The sequence below is a fragment of the Hyla sarda genome, chromosome 8 (genome assembly GCF_029499605.1).
Source record: "Hyla sarda isolate aHylSar1 chromosome 8, aHylSar1.hap1, whole genome shotgun sequence".
Lineage (NCBI taxonomy): Eukaryota > Metazoa > Chordata > Amphibia > Anura > Hylidae > Hyla > Hyla sarda.
The window spans coordinates 97,993,145-98,013,890 of record NC_079196.1 but is presented as its reverse complement, the minus strand read 5'-3'; the positions used below and the strand labels follow the sequence as shown (position 1 = coordinate 98,013,890).

The window sequence follows — 20,746 nt, the reverse complement described above, 5'->3', positions numbered from 1 at the left end:
GCCGTGGTGTGATATTATGAGGGGGCGTGACCGTGACGTTACGAGCCCCAGCACTTGCACTCAGCTTTCAGAACAAAATGTTCCCAATGCTGAGGCAGTGTAGTACCCCATTAAAGAGGACCTGTGGCTAACCTCTTTAAAGGTTGATCATTGCATTATTATTAAATAGATTTGGGAGCCCTGTTCGCACAACTTTTAGCCATCTCTTGACACATCCTGCCGTTCCTAAGATACGTAGGTTTTTAGTTTTTATCTGACAATTCAGGGAATCAGTCAGATGGGTGTAAACTTAATTTTTTATAATGAACTAGCTGAGTACCCGGCGTTGCCCAGTTTTTCCTTCCTCATCCTTGTTGGGGAGGAAAAAAAAACAAAGGAGGAAGCTTTTGACTTCATATTCCATCCTCATATATTGTTGTCATATCCCACCCCATAACCCGTCCTCATATCTCAACCTCATACCCTGACCTTATATCCCGTCCTCCTATCCCGTCCTCCTATCCCGTCCTCTACATACATTTCCTGTAGATTTGCATGGGACTTTAAACAAAAACCCAGACCCTCACAAATGGGCATAGTACAGGGTTAAATTAACTATCCTATATTTTAAGTTGACATATAAGTAACGTGACCGAGTATTATCAAAATATCTCCAGGCATTTGGAAGTTATGCAGTAACATATATTTCCCTTAGGCTAGGTTCACACTACGGAATCTCTGACAGAATTTCTGCCAGAGATTTAGCCGGTGGCACTAAGACCACATGTACTGCATTGCCGCCCCCATAGACGGCAATGCATTTCTGGGTGGATCTTTTAGGAGATCTGCTCAGAAAATGCATTGACATCTGTGGGGATGGCAATGCAGTCCGCACAGTCCTAGTGGTGCCGGCTTGATCTCTGGCAGAAATTCTGCCCAGAAATTCTACAGTGTGAACCCAACCTTAGACTTGTATGGGACTTTAAACAAAAACCCAGACCCTGGCAAATGGGGGTGAATAAGGGTTAAATCACCTATCCTATGTTAATTGTTGACATATAAGTAATGTGTGCCAAGTTTCATGTTAATATCTTTAGCGGTTTGGACATGATGCTGGAACATATACACATACATACATACATACACACATTGGAGGAGATTTATCAATACCAGTGCAGAGGAAAAGTTGCTGAGTTGCCCATAGCAACCAATCAGATCGCTTCTTTAATTTTGCGGAGGCCTTGTTAAAAATGAAAGAAGAAATCTGATTGGTTGCCATGGGCAACACAGCAACTTTTCCTTTGCACAGGCTTTGATAAATCTCCCCTATTGACTTTTATATATATATATATATATATATATATATATATATATATATAGATGGGCATTATGACATGGTCAAAACAGAAGGGCATATCAAGGATTTGTAAAGAGTGGTTGTTCAGGGAACCCTAAGCTATTTAATGGCAATAAAATGTCATATTTTGGGGGTTGGCCAGAGGTCCTCTTAATAGTACGTTCATACGTACGCAGATTTGATGTGCAGGATTTTCTGCTACAGATTACAATGTAAACTAAATGACTGAACACAACTTCTAATCTGCAGCAGGATCCTGTGCATCAAATCTGCGCAGGATCCTGTATGTGTAAATGTACCCTTAGAGGGTTTTTCTGATGCTAGAATTTTTTTTAAGGGCTCAGGCATGCTTAAAATAAAAACATAATACTCACATGCCCAATCTCCCTTCTGCTGTTGTTCCAAAAATGCCCTACCCATGCTGACCAGCACTTTCTGGTGTTTCATTAGCAGTGACCTGTTTTATCCCCTAATAAGGCAAATAGGTTTTCCAATCCGTTTAAACTCCTTGGTCTATTGGTAATAGCAGCATGGAGCAAGCAACATTACAAGGTATATAATGACCTCAAACCCCAATTAGAACCAGAGGGGTTCTTGTAGAGGACATTTTTTCAGTCTATTTGATAACCAAAAATTCTGTACAACCAAGTTAATTTTATGTCTCTGTATATAGATGAACTACATAAGGAACTCAGTCTGGTAAAGAGCTCGTTCAAGACCTACCAGGTAAGATACAAACAGGAAACCCCAAACTCTCACAGGACTACTTTTTAATTCTCAGATGATCTTCTGTAATAAAAATAAACAGTTAATAAACCCTTGAGAAAGCCACCGGCTGGTGGTGAAACGTTGGGGAGAGCGATGTGTAATTGGTTTTAAAATAACAACAGTGCGGTCCTTGAATATTAAGACTGCCTAATAGCGGACTGCAGCCGCAAGCAATAGGGCATCATATAAGCATGTAGATACATGCAGAAGGGATTATTATAAAGTCACATAGTGACCGCATGTTGAGTTTTTAATTCACTCATAGGCAATTAAAATTAAAGTTACGTTTTAATACTTAGTTAAGGGATGGGAAAAATAGGGTATTAGTGATCACGTGAGTGATCAATTGTAAATAAAATGCTGTGATATCTATTGTCAGCTGTCAGACCTTATATAGACAGGGCTGTGTCTTTCCAAAATATGTCCAATCAACTAAATTTACCACAGGTGACTCTCAGAAACTTTCTAGAAACATCTCAAAGATGATCAAGAGAAATGGGAGGCTACAGAGCTAAATTTCAAATGTCAAAGCAAAGGGTCTGAAAACTTATCTTCATACAATTGTTAGTGTTTCCTTTTTTTTTAAACATTAGCAAAATAAATGTGAATTATTAATAAAATTAACAAGCTTTTATTGTACCCATTGTATAAAAAAAACTGTAGTATTACAATGTTGACAGCCGTTTTTTTCAACCATGACCCAGATTTTTTCAACCTGCCTGCAACTGCCTGGTTTTTCCCATAACAACCAATCACATCTCAGCTTTTATACCTTAACCCCTTAACGACAATGGACGTAAATGTACGTCATGGTGACGTGGCACTTAGCACACCATGACGTACATTTTCGCGCCACCATGATCGCGAGCACCGGAGAGGACCCGACGGTAATGGCGGACATCCGTGATCTGGCGGATTTCCGCCATTAACCCCTCAGATGCCGTGATCAATACAGATCACGGCATCTGCAGCAGTGAAGTACTTTGAATGGATGATCGGATCGCCCACAGCGCTGCCGCGGGGATCCGATCATCCAGCATGGTGGCCTGAGGTCCCCTCACCTGGCTACGGCTGCCTCCCGGGTCTTCTGCTCTGGTCTGAGATAATACTGAGCAGTGCTATGTCCTATGCATAGCACTGAATACATTAGCAAGCAACTGATTGTAATGAATATTCCCCTATGAGGACATAAAAAGTGTAAAAAAAAAAAAAGTTAAAAAATGTAAAATAAAAGAGTTAAAAAAATGTGAAAAATCCCCTCCCCCAAAAAAATTATTTAATACACATATTTGGTATCGCCGCATACATAAAAGTCTGATCTACTAAAATATATAAACATAAAAAAATAAAAAGTCCAAAATTGCTGCTTTTTTTGTCACATTTTATTCCAAAATTTTTTTTATAAAAAATTAATAAAATGTAAAACCTAAGCAAAAGTGGTACTGATAAAAACTACAGATCATGGTGCAAAAAATTAGCCCACATATCGCCCCATATACGAAAAATTTGAAACTTATAGGTGGTCAAAATAGGGCAATTTCAAACATACTAATTTTGTTAAAATGGTTTGAGATTCTTTTTAACTGGTACAATTATAGAAAAGCATATAACATGGGTATCATTTTAATCGTATTGACCCAAAGAATAAAGAAAACATGTCATTTATACCGGAAACTTTACAGCGTGAAAACAAAACCTTCCAAAATTTGCTAAATTGCGGTTTTCTTTTCAATTTTCCCACATAAATGATATTTGTTTGGTTGCGTCGTACATTTTATGGTAAAATAAGTGATGTTATTACAAAGTACAATTGGTGACGCAAAAAACAAGCCCTCATATGGGTCTGTGGATGGAAATATAAGAGAGTTATGATTTTTAGATGGCGAGGAGGAAAAAACGAAAATGCTAAAATAAAATTGTTCTGGTCCTTAAGGCCAAAATGGGCCTGGTCCTTAAGGGGTTAATGAGCTGAGATTGGCTACTATGGGAAAAACTAGACAGCAGCACTCGTCCAATCTGAGATTTATGACCCGAAGGACTCCCAGACTGTGAGAAAATAAGACTGATGAAACCAAGATTGAACTTTTTGGCCAAAGGAAACCATACACCGCTCATTACCTGGCCAATACCATCCCTACAGTCAAGCATTTTGGTAACATCATCATAATGTGGGGGGTCTTTAGCAGCTGGGACCTGGGACAGGGGCTAGTAAGGGTTGAAAGAAAGCTTAGGTTGCCCAACCTGAGCTTTGACTTGAACCCAATTAAACATCTCTGGAGAGACCTTAAAGGGATACTCCGCTGGAATTTTTTTTTTTGTTAAATCAACTGGTGCCAGAAAGTTTAAACAGATTTGTAAATTATTTCTATTTAAAAATCTTAACCCTTCCAGTACTTATCTGCTGCTGTATGCTCCACAGGAAGTTATTTTCTTTTTGAATTTCCTTTCTGCCTGACCACAGTGCTCTTTGTTGAGACCTCTGTCCATTTTAGGAACTGTCCAGAGTAGGAGCAAATCCCCATAGCAAACCTATTCCGCTCTGGACAGTTCCTGACATTGACAGAGGTGTCAGCAGAGAGCACTGTGGTAAGACAGAAAGGTAATTCCTCTGTAGTAAACAGCAGCTGATAAGTACTTGGAAGGATTAAGATTTTTTTTTCATAGAAGTAATTTACAAATCTGTTTAACTTTCTGGCACCAGTTGATTTAAATGAAAATGTTTTAATTTACAGCATAGTATCCCTTTAAAATGTCTTCCACTGAGGTTCCTCATCCAACCTGAGAGGGCTTTAGAAGATAAAAAAAAGAATGGTGGAAAATTCCCAAATCCAGGTGTGCAAACCTTGTGGCCACAGTGGTGGTCACCTAGAGTTACCAAACTCTCCATTTACAACCCTGCCTATCTGTGCATTTATATGAAAGCTTGGGATATACCACTGTACGCATGGACAGAATTCAAATAGTGGGTTTTTGAATGTTTTTGTATTTATTTATATTTGTAATCACTCTTGACATAAAAGATTAAAAGAAAACTCTGGTGAACAAAAACAGCATCTATTCAGGAACTCTTTTATAAATTATATATCACTAAGAAGCAGCCCCAATGTGAGTGATGAGGCCAATAGATTACAATGCTGTCATGGTGGTCAAAATGTGCTTGTACTAGACACGAGAAGGTTTTGGGGGGGGGGCGGGGGGGGGGGTTTGTGTCCTTCAACCACAGTTTCTCTTCACCAATGTATGACTGTCTGCAGGAGAGCCTATCAGAAGAGATGACTGAAGCATGGCTTCAGAAGGAGACCAGGTTGAAGGAGTCATTTGAAGAGCAGAAGTTGATAGACATGGCAAAGCAAAGTAAGATTACCTGGGGGCAGAGATTTAGGGGGAATTCATCAAGTATTTATGGCACTTTATTAAACTCTATAGTGAAAATGTTTTAGATTTTTTTTGTGTATTTATGCTGCCCTTACCACTTTAGAAAAAGTGGGTGGATTATGGCATAAAAAATAGCTTAAATCTACTCCATCTTGGATCTTGGGTATGTTTCATTGTGCTGCCCACGGCCCACCACCGAAGTGACAGATTTATTAAGATGATGGTGCCTCTTAGTTAATCTGCCACAACAAACAGCAGCAGGAGCTTACTAAAGACTGGCGTGTGATATGTAAATTCTGATGGAAGGTACTGACAAAAATTCTGCAGTGTGGCCTTTGTCTATGTTCTAGCAGAATGGTGAGTGTAGTTGAGCACAATGTTATTTGCTATTTAATTACAATGTAGATTTTTTTTAATACTGGCTGATCTAATGGGTGGGCACCAGTATTACTCCTATATGCAGCAATTGCCACATTCATCCAAATGACCTGGTGTCATAGATTAATAAATCCTTTGTACAATTCTGAAGCCCTAACCACTTTCAACCATGTAGTTACCTATTTTGCAGGGTCTTTACTAGTAAGCCATTTTCCCCTCAAACATCAACATTATTCAATGTATATATGCCAAAATTAAATACATAAATGCAACCTTAACATGTGGATATCATTCTTCTAAAATATATGTGAAAAAACACTAACTATACTTGACTCCAAAGGACAGTCACTGATGGATGCATTTGAGGTGGAGAAAAAAGAAATCCATAAGAGAGCTTTAGACGAACAGGCTATGATCCAGCAAAGTTATGAGGCACAAATCGAAGTGAGTAACACTGAAATGACGCATTTAAGGACATAGAAAATCCAAATTAAGCATCCAAGAAAAAAACAGGGCAATTTCAGGCTATTCCCAGTGTTCCATGGCAGGGCTTAAATGTCTAAATTTTAGACATTTACATGCTGGTGTGTATAATATCTGTTTTCTTCAATATAACCCTCAAAATCTCGAAACAACGACCTCCGGTAGGTCCTCCGTGAGTGGGAGGATTTCTGCAGGTGTAGGGAGAGGAAAAGTGAACGCTTGAAACAGACGCTCCGAGGGATGTTAAAATAAAAAAATTATAATTTATTGATACAAACGGGGACAACACGTTTGTCAGGTCTATAATTACTATTACATATTCTTTGGGATTATACACCTATAGACAGTAAAAATTCACTCGGAAGGACAATGTGACGTCACAAAGTGGTATGTATTCAAAGCTGCAGAAGATATCAGCATATTATAATTAAATTGATATTTAAAAACAATGACCATAAAAATAAATAAAAATTGAGTTTATCCTTATTTGAAAAATAAGAAGGTGTTCAGGATACTAATAGTGTTACTGCTGGTATGCGAAATATGAGTAACAGGAGATGACTATTACTATTGGTACCGTATAAGTCTCTAAGAAAATGAATAGAGAAATAGCTGAATAGAGTAATTACATGTTATGGAGTAATCTCTATTCAATAGTTATAAGGGTTAGAAAAAGTATAGGAGACCGTAAAAACAGTTATTCATTCTAATACTTTAATTGAAAGAGTCCAATTTCAATTAGTCTGTGGTTTCCCCTAATCCACCTTGTAGATACGCAGAAGAGGAGCAGACGGCACTCACCATCCAGATAAATGCTTTATTCAGTCCGATGAGCATTAACGGTGCAGACGGGTATGGCAGTCTCGGGTGGGGGTAACAGGAACAGACCGTTTTTTGTGTATGACGCACTTCCTCTAGCCGGTACTATCTGGATGGTGAGTGCTGTCTGCTCTTCTTCAGTGTATCTGCATTACATTCTCTCTAGTTTGGACTGAGCACCACCTGTACCAGTTTTGTATGGGTTGGTACCGTACTCCTACTCCACATGTGCATCCCAGTTCCTAGTGCCGTTAGTGCCGAATCCAAACTCTACTTGTGGCCACCTTGTAGATTTGTTGCACCTGTGGAGAGGGCTTGCCTCTAGCTAGATAAGGGTAGCAGGTAGACCTCTAGAGACCTATGAAATATCTGTTGGGGCTCCTTAACCCCTTAACGACGCAGGGCGTAAATGTACGTCCTGGTGATGTGGTACTTAACGCACCAGGATGTACATTTACGTCCTGAGCATAACAACGGGCATCGGAGCGGCAGGTCCCGGCTGTGGATCGCAGCCAAGGACCCGTCGGTAATGGCGGACACCCGCAATCCCACGGATGTCCGCCATTAACCGCTCAGATGCCGTGATCAATACAGATCATGGCATCTGCAGCATCGCGGTCATTTAACAGGATGATCAGATCGCCCGCAACGCTGCCGCGGCGATCCGATCATCCTGCACGGAAGACGGAGGTCCCCTCACCTGTCTCTGCTGCCTTCCGGGAATCTTCTGCTCTGATCTGCTGTCCCGCAGACCAGAGCAGAAGATGACCGATAATGCTGATCAGTGCTGTGTCCTATACATAGCACTGAACAGCATTAGCAATCGAATGGTTGCTATAAATAGTCCCCTATGGGGACTATAAGAGTGTAAAAATAAAAGTAAAAGTAAAAAAAAATTGAAAAACCCCCTCCCCCAATAAAAACGTAAATTGTCCCATTTTCCCTATTTTACCCCCAAAAAGTGTAAAAAAATTATTTTATATACATATTTGGTATCGCAGCATACATAAATTTCCGAACTATTAAAATAAAATGTAAATGATCCCGTACGGTGAACGGCGTGAACGTAAAAAAAAAAAAAAAGTCCAAAAAGTTTTGTATAAGCAAATATGGTATTAATAAAAAGTACAGATCACGGCGCAAAAAATGAGCCCTCATACCGCCGCTTATATGGAAAAATGAAAAAGTTATAGGTCTTCAAACTAGGGGGATTTTAAACAAACTAATTTGGTGAAAAAGTTTGCGATTTTTTTTAAGCGCAACAGTAATAGAAAAGTGTATAATCATGGGTATCATTTTAATCGTATTGATCCAGAGAATAAAAAACACATGTCATTTTTACCATAAATTGTACGGCGTGAAAACAAAACCTTCCAAAATTTGCAAAATTGCAGTTTCTTTTTAATTTCCCCACACAAATAGTATTTTTTTGGTTGCGCCATACATTTTATGGTAAAGTGAGTGATGGCATTACAACGGACAACTGGTCGCGCAAAAAACAAGCCCTCATACTAGTCTGTGGATGAAAATATAAAAGAGTTATGATTTTTTGAAGGGGAGGAGGAAAAAACGAAAACGTAAAAATAAAATTGTCTTAGTCCTTAAGGTCCAAATGGGCTGAGTCCTTAAGGGGTTAATATAATCAATCTTAGGAGTTTTCCATACTGCACATTATTAGTTGAATGATAACAATAAATTTATAATGCATGCGTCCTTTTTTCAGAGTAAAATAAGTATTACCTCTTGCATCAATTTTGATAAATCTCCCTCTTTCTATTAGGAGACTTGGAAGAAGTACAAAGAGGCTACACAGGAAACAAAGATGCTGAATGCATTGAAAAAGGTAAATAAATGTGTTATTTTCAAGGGGTTGTCAAAGAGTTTAAAGTGTTACTGTCCTTTAAATAATTTTTTGACATGTCACACAGACATGGCAAAAGTTTCGATTGGTTGGGGTCTCCCCAACCCACCCGATCATTAGTTAAAGGCTGGTAAAGGATGGCAGAGTATGCCACTCAACAACAAAAAACGTGGTCTCAAATGGCTGGGGGTGCTCAACCCCAAATGCAGTTGTGCATATATACTGAGGGAGCAGATCCTGCCCTTGTAGTCCGTTGCTAGGGGCGATCCCCAGCATAAAAATGCATACAATGGAGGATGCCTGCAGCAGACTACAAGTGCCACAATAGAATCCTACACCAGAATCCTACACCAGTAATGCGCCTTGAACATTTTCCAGGCAGCATTAGGGTTGCACCTGTGAGGCCATGCACCTATATCAGCCAACTTGGGTGGGGCTTGTAGCCTCTCTCCCCCATTCCATTGTATGTGTGCTTAGTCACGCTGGAGGGAACTGGGAGCAGGCTGCATGTCGACCTAGTGCTGCTGTAATTGCCCACTGGCCCCTGGTTTTTGCTTATTACGCACAGGTAGGTTAGCGTTAGGTCCCGTGCCATCTGAGAAACCTTGGCGTTGGTGTGCGGGCTCTGGTGTGTCCTTAATATAAGGATACACTGGCAAATGTCTCAATTTTAACATCAGTGTTGAGGGATTAGCCAATGTCATTGTATACATCTACCACAGTAGTGCACCTAAATTTCTGTATTGTATTATTCTCGCAGAGTATGCCACTCCCCAGCGCTGCGCTTAATCTGTCTGGAGACAGGAGACAGGCGCCATTATAGTTTGTAGAGGGACCAGTTACGTTTGAAGTGGATTTAAGGGGCCTTTCTGTGAGAAATACCCCATAAATGTTACGATTCGGCAGGCTGGAGGTGGATCCTCTGTGTCAGAGAGGGATTGGCGTGGACCGACAAAGACCGGTTCTAAGTTGCTACTGGTTTTCACCAGAGCCCGCCGCAAAGCGGGATGGTCTTGCAGCGGCGGTAGCAACCAGGTCGTATCCACCGGCAACGGCTCAACCTCTCTGACTGCTGGTACAAGGCATGGTACAAGGGATAAGGCAAGAGCAAGGTCGGACGTAGCAGAAGGTCAGGGCAGGCAGCAAGGATCGTAGTCAGGGGCAACGGCAGGAAGTCTGGAACACAGGCTAGGAACAGTCAAGGAAAGGCTTTCACTGGCACAAGGGCAACAAGATCCGTCAAGGAAGTGCAGGGGAAGTGAGGTAATATAGCCAGGGAGCAGGTGGAAGCTAATTAGGCTGATTGGGCCAGGCACCAATCATTGGTGCACTGGCCCTTTAAATCTCAGAGAGCTGGCGCGCGCGCGCCCTAGAGAGCGGAGCCGCGCGCGCCAGAACATGACAGCCGGGGACCGGGACAGGTGAGTGACTTTGGATGCGATCCGCGAGCGGGCGCGTCCCGCTATGCGAATCGCATCCCCGTTGGCAATGTCAGTGCAGCGCTCCCGGTCAGCGGGTCTGACCGGGGCGCTGCAGAGAGAGGGACACCGCGAGCGCTCCGGGGAGGAGCAGGGACCCGGAGCGCTCAGCGTAACAGTACCCCCCCCCCCCTTGGGTCTCCCCCTCTTTTTGGGACCTGAAAATTCTTTAATCGAGAAGACATCTGAGGACCCAGAGACAGGAGTAGCTTTCTCTCGGCACTTGACTTCAAAGTGTCCAAGATAACGTGGTCCCAGATTAAAACTGGGGACACGGAAGCGGATATACTTGGCGGAGAGCCACACAAAGACAGGAGGAGCTCTTCTTTTTTTGTCGGCATGCTTCTTCATCCAGAATGAGGCTTGTATGAGGGATTTTTGAGTCTTTTTCCAGACGGTGGAGAAGCCTGGGAAACCTCATCAACAGCGGGCAAACCAGAAGGCGTGGGAGTGGGGAGGGAGGGAAGAGGGTGAAGCTTGGCATGGGGCAGAGTGTTAACAGGACGGGGGCTATGAGGAGGAGACACAGCATAGTCCTGATAGGCCTTGGGGAGACCAGGTAAAGGAGAAGACACTGAGATTTGACTGACGGGACTGGGAGCAGACGTGAGGCATTTTTTGTGGCAAGAAGTACCCCAGCTCTTGATCTCCCCGGAGGTCCAGTCAAGGGTAGGAGAGTGGCGTTGGAGCCATGGCAGACCGAGGAGGACTTCAGAGGTGCAGTTGGGCAAAACAAAAAGTTAAATTTTTTGGAGATGCAGTGTAATGCTCATGAGCAGGGGTTCTGTGCGGTAACGCACAGTGCAGTACAGACGAAAATTTTTATTTCTGCGGCGAGTCCTCTCTTCAGGGGTCAGGCGAGACCGATCCACTTGCATAGCCTCCTCAGCGGGAGGCACAGGGGTAGATTGCAAAGGATACTGTGAGAGAGGTGCTCCGAGCGGTGTGTCCCATGGCAGGGCCTTCTCAGACAGGAGACCACGGCAGAGTCTAGAGTCCCCATCAAATTTGTCCAGCAGGGACAAGCGGGGGTTGGGAGCAGCCACTCGCTGCGGAGGAGGTGCAGGAGGAGATGGTTGTTGCTGTAGCAGCTGCTGTATCTGCGGTAGCAGCTGCTGTATCTGTGACTGAAGTTGCTGTGTCACGGTGGTCAAGTACGACAGCTGGTGATCTCGTTGGGCGATCAGTAGGGATTGCTGGGCGATCACCGTGGAAATGTCGGCGAGACTTGACAGCGGCACCTCAGCGGAATCCATGGCCGGATCTACTGTTACGATTCGGCAGGATGGAGGTGGATCCTCTGTGTCAGAGAGGGATTGGCGTGGACCGTGTCGGTGGACCGGTTCTAAGTTGCTACTGGTTTTCACCAGAGCCCGCCGCAAAGCGGGATGGTCTTGCAGCGGCGGTAGCAACCAGGTCATATCCACCGGCAACGGCTCAACCTCTCTGACTGCTGAGATAGGCATGGTACAAGGGATAAGGCAAGAGCAAGGTCGGACGTAGCAGAAGGTCAGGGCAGGCAGCAAGGATCGTAGTCAGGGGCAACGGCAGGAAGTCTGGAACACAGGCTAGGAACACTCAAGGAAAGGCTTTCACTGGCACAAGGGCAACAAGATCCGTCAAGGAAGTGCAGGGGAAGTGAGGTAATATAGACAGGGAGCAGGAGGAAGCTAATTAGGCTGATTGGGCCAGGCACCAATCATTGGTGCACTGGCCCTTTAAATCTCAGAGAGCTGGCGCGCCCTAGAGAGCGGAGCCGCGCGCGCCAGAACATGACAGCCGGGGACCGGGACAGGTGAGTGACTTGGGATGCGATTCGCGAGCGGGCGCATCCCGCTATGCGAATCGCATCCCCGCCGGCAATGTCAGTGCAGCGCTCCCGGTCAGCGGGTCTGACCGGGGCGCTGCAGAGAGAGGGAAGCCGCGAGCGCTCCGGGGAGGAGCAAGGACCCGGAGCGCTCGGCGTAACAATAAATAACTCTATTATAGAAACTTCACCCCTCAAAGTATTCAAAATGACATTCAGAAAGTTTGTTAACCCTTTAGGCGTTTCACAAGAATAGCAGCAAAGTGGGGGAGAAAAATCGAAATCTGCATTTTTAACACTAACATGTTCTTGTAGCCCCATTTTTTTTTTCAAAAGTGGTATTAGGTGAAAAAGCCCCCCAAAATTTGTAGCCCAATTTCTCTTGATTATGGAAATACCTCATATGTTGACATAAAGTGTTCTGTGGGCTCACAACATGACTCAAGAGGAAAAGAGCAACTGTGGGATTTTTTTAAAACAAATTTTGCCATCATGGTTTTTGGGGGCCATGTTGCATTTAGGAAACCCCCGTGGTGCCAGAACAGCAAAATAACCCCCATATATTTTGGAAACAACACCCCCCCCCAAGGATTGTAACAAGGGGTATAGTGAACCTTAACATCTCTCATGTGTTTGACAACTTTGCGTTTAAGTTGGATGTGAAAATGGAAAATTAGATTTTTAACACTAAAATGATGGTGTTACCCCAAATTTTTCTTTTTCACAAGGGGTAATAGGGGAAAATGGACCCCAAAATTTGAGGCCCAATTTCTCCCGATTAAGAAAATGCCCCATATGTGGATGTTAATTGCTCTGCTGGCGCACTATAGGTCTCAGAACAGGAGCGCCATTGGTCTTTTGGAGACAGAATTTTGCTGAAATTGATGTTGGGGGCCATGTGCATTTTCAAACATCCCATGATGCCAGAACAGCAGAAACCCCCCACCATATGACACCATTTTGGAAACTAGACCCCTCCAGGAATATAACAAGGGTTACAGTGAATAATTACACCTCACAAGGTTTTTGAACAGTGGGCCGTAAAAGTGAAAAATTAAATTTTTAACACTACAATGATGGTATTAGCCATTTTTTTTGTTTCACAAGTAGTAAGATAAAAAAAAGCCCCACAAAATTTGTAGCCCAATTTCTCCAGAATAAAGATATACCCCATATATGGTGGTAAAGCACTATGTGGGTGCAAAACACGGCTTAGGAGTGAGACCGCACCGATGAGATTTGAGGCCTAAAGTGGTGTTTTGCACTGCAATGGTTGAGGTTCTGAGATAAAATCTAAAAAAAAAAATCCTGGCAAGTGACCACAATTTTGGAACTATACCCCTCAAGGAAGGTAACAAGGGGTACAGTGAGTACTTACACCTCACAGGTTTTTTGAACAGTGGGCCGTAAATTAAAATTTTTTTTTTTTTTACACTAAAATGCTGGGGCTACCCAGTTTTTTTTACATTTTCACAAGGGGTATGAGAAGAATTGGGTTACAAATTTTGGAGGGCTTTTTCTCCTGACTATGGAAATACATCCACATATGGGGTAACTTGCTGGGCGGGCGCACAACAAGGCTCAGAATTCATAGAGGTCTGTTTGCATTTGAGGCCTATGGCATATCAGTAGCTGACGGTTACATACATTCCGAGGAAAATACAAAAATGAAACACCCACATGTGACCCACCCTGAGGAATGGGTATAGGGGCAGTGGCGTTGCTAGGGTTGGTGTCACCCGATGCGGTAGAAAATGGTGTCACCCCCAGATGACCCCCCCCACACATTAGTAATTTTTTTAGATTGTTGTGATGGACGCCAGTGGAGTAGCACGTCTCAGAAACTTATTTCCAGTATAATAATTAAATATACCAATTGCCAAGAATAGTGAAATGCTAGAGAAGTTTTTACCATTTAAAACTACGGCTCCCAGTATGACCTAAGCAGTAATAAAGTTCTGCTGGGAGTTGTAGTTTCACACATCATAACTGCATAGCTGTGAATACATGTGACGTCTTCTCTATAGTCTTTCTTTATATAATTCAGATGGTACATACCGCCTGGTCCAGCTAAATCTTCTCTCTGCAGAAGTTGATGCCCAGACGGCTCCTCACTATGTCAATTCTGATCCTCTATATGAAAACAATAATTATTATAACCATGCCAGACAGTATGCCCATGAATATAATACTAACACGCAGTGCATCCTCTAAATATAATACTATGACACACTGTACCCTCTGAATATAATACTGCCACACACTGCACTCTCTGAATATAATACTGCCACACAATGCGCTCTCCGAATATAACACTGCCACACACTATACCCTCTGAACATAATACTACCACATACTGCGCTCTCCGAATATAACACTGCCACACACTGTACCCTCTGAACATAATACTACCACATACTGCACTCTCCGAATATAATACTGCCACACACTGTACCCTCTGAACATAATACTACCACACACTGTACTCTCTGAATATAATACCGCTGTCCCCCCAGAATAAATGATGCCGCTGTCCCCCCAGAATAAATGATGCCGCTGTCCCCCCAGAATAAATGATGCCGCTGTCCCCCCAAAATAAATGATGCCGCTGTCCCCCCCAGAATAAATGATGCCGCTGTCCCCCCAGAATAAATGATGCCGCTGTCCCCCCAGAATAAATTATGCCGCTGTCCCCCAAGAATAAATGATGCCGCTGTCCCCTCAGATGATGCCGTTGTGCCCCCAGAATTAATGATGCCGCTGTTCCCCAGAATTATTATCATGTGCCCCCAGAATAAATTATGCCGCTGTGCCCCCAGAATTAATTATACCACTGTTCCCCAGAATTATTGACGTCATGTGTCCCCAGAATAAATGATGCCGCTGTGCCCCCAGAATTAATTATACCACTGTTCCCCAGAATTATTGACGTCATGTGTCCCCAGAATAAATGATGCTGCTGTGCCCCCAGAATTAATTATACCACTGTTCCCCAGAATTATTGACGTCATGTGTCCCCAGGATAAATGATGCCGCTGTCCCCCCAGAATAAATGATGCCGCTGTCCCCTCAGATGATGCCGTTGTGCCCCCAGATGATGCCGTTGTGCCCCCAGAATTAATGATGCCGCTGTTCCCCAGAATTATTATCATGTGCCCCCAGAATAAATTATGCCGCTGTGCCCCCAGAATTAATTATACCACTGTTCCCCAGAATTATTGACTTCATGTGTCCCCAGAATAAATGATGCCGCTGTGCCCCCAGAATTAATTATACCACTGTTCCCCAGAATTATTGACGTCATGTGTCCCCAGAATAAATGATACCGCTGTGCCCCCAGAATTAATTATACCACTGTTCCCCAGAATTATTGACGTCATGTGTCCCCAGAATAAATGATGCCGCTGTGCCCTCAGAATTAATGATGCCGCTGTGCCCCCAGAATAAATGATGCTGCTGTGCCCCCAGAATAAATTATGCCGCTGTGCCCCCAGAATAAATGATGCCGTTGTGCCCCCAGAATAAATGATGCCGCTGTGCCCCCAGAATAAATGATGCCGCTATCCCCCCAGATGATGCCGTTGTGCCCCCAGAATTAATAATTCCACTGTGCCCCAGAATTAATGATTCCACTGTGCCCCAGAATTAATGATGCCACTGTGCCCCAGAATTAATTATAGCACTGTTCCCCCAGAATTAATTATGCCACTGTGCCCCCAGAATTAATTATACCACTGTGCCCCCAGAATTAATTATACCACTGTGCCCCCAGAATTAATTATACCACTGTTCCCCCAGAATTAATGATGCCACTGTGCCCTGGTATATTATGCTGGATGATGGGGGTGCTCCTGCCAGGAAGATATTGCTGCCGATGGATGATGAGGGTGTTACTGTGATAGGGGTGGGGTGTTACTGGTGGATGATGGGGGTGCTACTGCCAGGAAGGGAGTTCTGCCGATGGATGATGAGGGTGTTACTGCCACCCTGGTAGTAGCCCGCCCATCATCCATCAGCAGCACCATCCTCCTGGCAGTAGCACCACCATCATCCACCAGCAACACCCCACCCCCCCCACAGTAGCACCCCTCATTATCCATTAGCTGATGCATCATGGGGTGGTTGGTGGGGTTCCTCCTGGCAGTAGCACCCCCATCATCCACCAGCAGGATCTGCTGATGGGGGTGCTACTCCTGGGGAGGGGGGTGTTGCTGGTGGATAATGAGGGTGCCATGGGGGATTGGTAGCAGAGCGGACACAGCTACACGTGGACGTGGACAGGGGGATGGGAAGGGTAGGGCGGTGATGGCAGACTCAGCTATGTGAGAGGTCCTGGGGCGGGAGTGTTTGGTGGATGTTGGTGGCTGGCGAATGGAGCTATCTGAGGAGCTGAGGGGGGGGGGGCGTCATGGTGTCACCCCATCAGCCTGGTGTCACCTGGTACGGCCTGCACCCCAGCTGCTATGCTACAGCATACACCCGCCACTGCACCCCGAACATCATACATTTCATGCCGGCGCCAGACAGATGAGTTAGGGTGACACCATGTCCGTAGCTCACCTAACTCATCTGTCTGGCGCCGGCACTGCTTACACCCCACTTCCTTACATGTCCGGCGCTTCTCGCTCACTAGCACCCCCCCCCCCCTCATCTGTCCGGTTCACTGGGGCACCCCCCGCTCCTCATCTGTCGGGCGGCGCTTCTCCACTCACCCCCGGTCCTCAGCTTTCACCCATCATGTGCTTGTAGTGCCCTGTGACGGTACGTCAGCGGGAGGTGGGCGGAGTTTTCTGGACGCCGACGTGCATAGAAAGCAAGTCAGCAAGCAACAGGCCCTGGTAAGCTGCTCCTTAGGGGCTCGGGCTCTAGGTTTTTTGGGGGGGCTCTAGGTACTGGAGGGGGGGCTCTTGGTGCTGGGGGGCTTGTGCTGAGCTAAACCCCCACTCTGGGGGGGGAGTGATGATGTAGTGGAGTGAGGTGGGTTGGTGAAAGGGGGGGGGGAGTGATGGAGTGGAGTGTAGGGGTGATGGAGTGGGGGGGGGGGGGGGGTGATGCATGGGGGTTAATGGAGTGGGGTGGGGGTGATGGAGTGGGGTGTGATGGAGTGGAATGGGGGTGTGATGGAGTGAGGTGGGATGGGGTGATGGAGTGGGTGTTTTTTTAATGTATGAAATGTATGATGTTCGGGGTGCAGTGGCGGGTGTATGCTGTAGCATAGCAGCTGGGGTGCAGGCCATACCAGGTGACACCAGGCTGATGGGGTGACACCATGTCCGTAGCTCACCTATCAGGCTGGTGTCACCCGGTGCGGGGCGCACCCCCCACACCCCGGTCCCTACGCCACTGTATAGGGGTAAAGAGGACATTTTGAATGCATGGGTGTTTCCTAAATTTATTTTCCAGGAATGGATGAAGGGTAGCATTTGAAAATTAAAATTTTTAACCTATGCTCTGCTTCATCTTTCTGGGAACAACTAACATGTGACTCCAAATTGTCGCCTGGAAATACGACAGAGCTCATGAGCCAGAACTCTTCGCATTTGAGGCGGATGTTTGTTACGGACCTAACAGTTACATACATTCAGAGGAAAATACAAGATAGGAACACCCACATGTGAGCTTATTACAAACAGTACACCCCCTAGGGATGGTGTATACGGGTGTAGTGGAGATTTGGAACAGATGGGGGTTCCCTAAATTTATTTTCCAGGAATGGATGATGTACTATGGGCGGGGGAGGGATGAAAACTGCAATTTTAATACTGATATGCCAATTCCCAGAATGATGACCCAGAGTATAGCCGGAAGTAAAAATGATGCCCGCCCCAAACCCTATTCTCTGAATCATCATTCTGGGAATGTGACCGTCCCTAACCTGTTGCCTCAAATGCACACCCCGCACAGGTGGGGAGAGAGCGCTGTGCATTTGAGGCAACTGCAAACCCCCAATGCTGTTGACTCTGTGTCCCATGCCCCGTTTTTTTTTTTGGGGGGGGGGGGGGGGGAAGATATCAGGGGTATTGGGAAAGAATTTTATTTTTATTTTGGGGGGGTTAAAATTTGAAGACAATGTACTCTGGACTGGTTCATTGGAGTATAATTCTGGGGAATTAAAATCAGGTAAAAGGATTAAAAATGTAGTGCTCCATGGAAGTGTGATCCTCCCTGAAGCAGTTTTTAATGCAGAGGCCCGGATGATCGGGGCAAGTGTCACACTGAGTGGTGGTGTCCTTCCGAATCCCCTCCTGTGACACACTCTGCATTTTTTTCTGGTATTGTCCCTTCTTTCTAGTGTGGGCCGTGGACGATCCGGGGCACTGAAGTTCCAGAGGTGCTCTTACCTGCTCCTTGGCGGTCACCAAAGATCAGGGCCTTTAGAACTACCTCTTGAAACTGCAGGAATGTCCCTGTGTTGCCAGCCTACTGGGACAGTACAAAAGAGTTATACATTGCAACCTGTACCATGTAGACCGCAACTTTTTTGTACCATACCCGTGTTTTCCGCATGGCATAATATGGCTTAAGGACTTGATCAGAGAGATCAACTTCCCCCCCATATACTGATTGTAGTCCAGAATACAATCAGGCTTGAGGACCGGTTCTGCGGCACCTCGCACAGGGACAAGGGTGCGCATAAGGACATCCCTCTTGTCCTTATACCTGACCAGCAACAGGTTTTCATGGGAAAAGGCATCGGACTCACCCTGGGGGATAGGAGTGTTTAGGGGATGGGGCGAAAGGCCTCTTTGATTTTTCCGGACTGTCCCACAAGCGACCATAGATCTGGCGGCGAGGGATGTGAAGAGAGGGATACTAGTATAAAAGTTATCCACATAAAGGTGGTAACCTTTATCTACCAGTGGGTGCAAAAGGCCCCAATCGATTTTCCTGCTAACACTCAGAGTAGGGGGACATTCTGGGGGTTCAATATGGGAATCTTGTCACTCATACATCATAAACTTGCAAGTGTACCCTGCAGTACTCTCGCAAAGTTTATACATCTTCAGGCCATACTGCGCTCACTTGGTTGGGATGTATTGCCGAAAGCTGAGTCTCCCCTTAAAGCTGATGAGAGACTCCTCAATAGCGACCTCCCGCCCAGGGACATAGACCTCCCAAAATTTGTCCCCGAAGTTAGGGGAGGGACATGCCGCATTATCAGAGGGGGAGGGACATTTCCGAATGGCCTTGAACCGGGGATGTGTCATGGCCATACCGTAGAGTGGGGTCTGGTAGAGGACGTCCCCACTCCAGTATTGCCTGACACTGGGCTTTTTAACTAGACCCATATGCAGCACGAGGCCCCAAAAAGTCCTCATTTCGGCCGCATTGATGGCGTACCATCCATTGGGTCTAGCTAAAAATGAGCCTGGGTTTGCAGCGACGAACTGTTGGGCATACAGAGAGAGAGTGTATGTATGTGGGGGGAAAGACTTAATTTGTGTATATGCTGCATGTGGTGTGGTGTGAGACTACCGCCCGAATGTAACTAACTAACCCGCCCTAACCTAACTGACCCGGCCTAAGAACAAAAATATAAAAATATTAAATAAAACAAAACTAAAAAATTTTTTTTTTAAATCAACTGGTGCCAGAAAGTTAAACAGATTTGTAAATTACTTCTATTAAAAAATCTTTATCCTTCCAATACATTTTATGGGCTGTATAATACAGAGGAAATGCTTTTCTTTTTGGATTTTTCCGATGTCACGACCACAGTGTTCTCTGCTGACCTCTTCTGTCCATTTTAGGAACTGTCCAGAGCAGCATATGTTTGCTAAGGGGATTTTCTCCTGCTCTGGACAGTTCCAAAAATGGACAGCAGAGGTCAGCAGAGAGCACTGTGGTCGTGACATCAGAGAAATCCCAAAAGAAAAGCATTTCTTCTGTCGTATATAGCCCCTAAAAAGTACTGGAAGGATTAAGATTTTTTAATAGAAGTAATTTACAAATCTGTTTAACTTTCTGGCACCAGTTGATTTAAAAGAAAAAGTTTCCCACGGGAGTACCCCTTTAAGCGTTTTATTATTTTATTTTTGGGGTATTTTGTGTGGGGGTCTCTGTACATGCCACCAGCCACTGTTCTGGGCTGAGTGGCTAGACCCCCCCCACTGACTTCTGCATCCCCTGCCGCCACCAAGCGCTAATCAGTGCGCACACCACTGATAAGGTAAATGCTTTTTTTTGGCTCAGGTTTTTTTGTGCTAGAAGTCTTTTTTTTTTCAAGTTTTTCTCTTTCTTGTTTCGTTTTATTTAATATTATTATATTTTTGTTCTTAGGGCGGGTCAATTAGTTAGGTTAGGGTGGGTTAGTTACCAGTTGATTTAAAAAAATAAGTTTTCCACATGAGTACCCCTTTAACCCCGAAAAAATGCACCCGCCTGAACCCAAAAAAAAAAATAAAGTTGATCAGTGATAAATCACTGACAGTGGTGGGGCA

General features: G+C 44.7%; 1 protein-coding gene across 7 annotated transcripts in view; it reads left to right on the top strand.

Annotated features, from left to right (window-relative positions):
• Window positions 1–20,746, top strand: part of FLACC1 (flagellum associated containing coiled-coil domains 1) — a 79,484-nt gene that overhangs the window by 32,738 nt on the left and 26,000 nt on the right. For all 7 annotated transcript variants that reach the window (XM_056536265.1, XM_056536264.1, XM_056536267.1 and 4 more), the window contains 4 exons: window positions 2,010–2,062; window positions 5,359–5,458; window positions 6,198–6,301; window positions 8,940–9,002. In XM_056536265.1, the coding sequence (XP_056392240.1) occupies window positions 2,010–2,062; window positions 5,359–5,458; window positions 6,198–6,301; window positions 8,940–9,002 (320 nt within the window). The remainder of the gene's footprint in view (window positions 1–2,009; window positions 2,063–5,358; window positions 5,459–6,197; window positions 6,302–8,939; window positions 9,003–20,746) is intronic.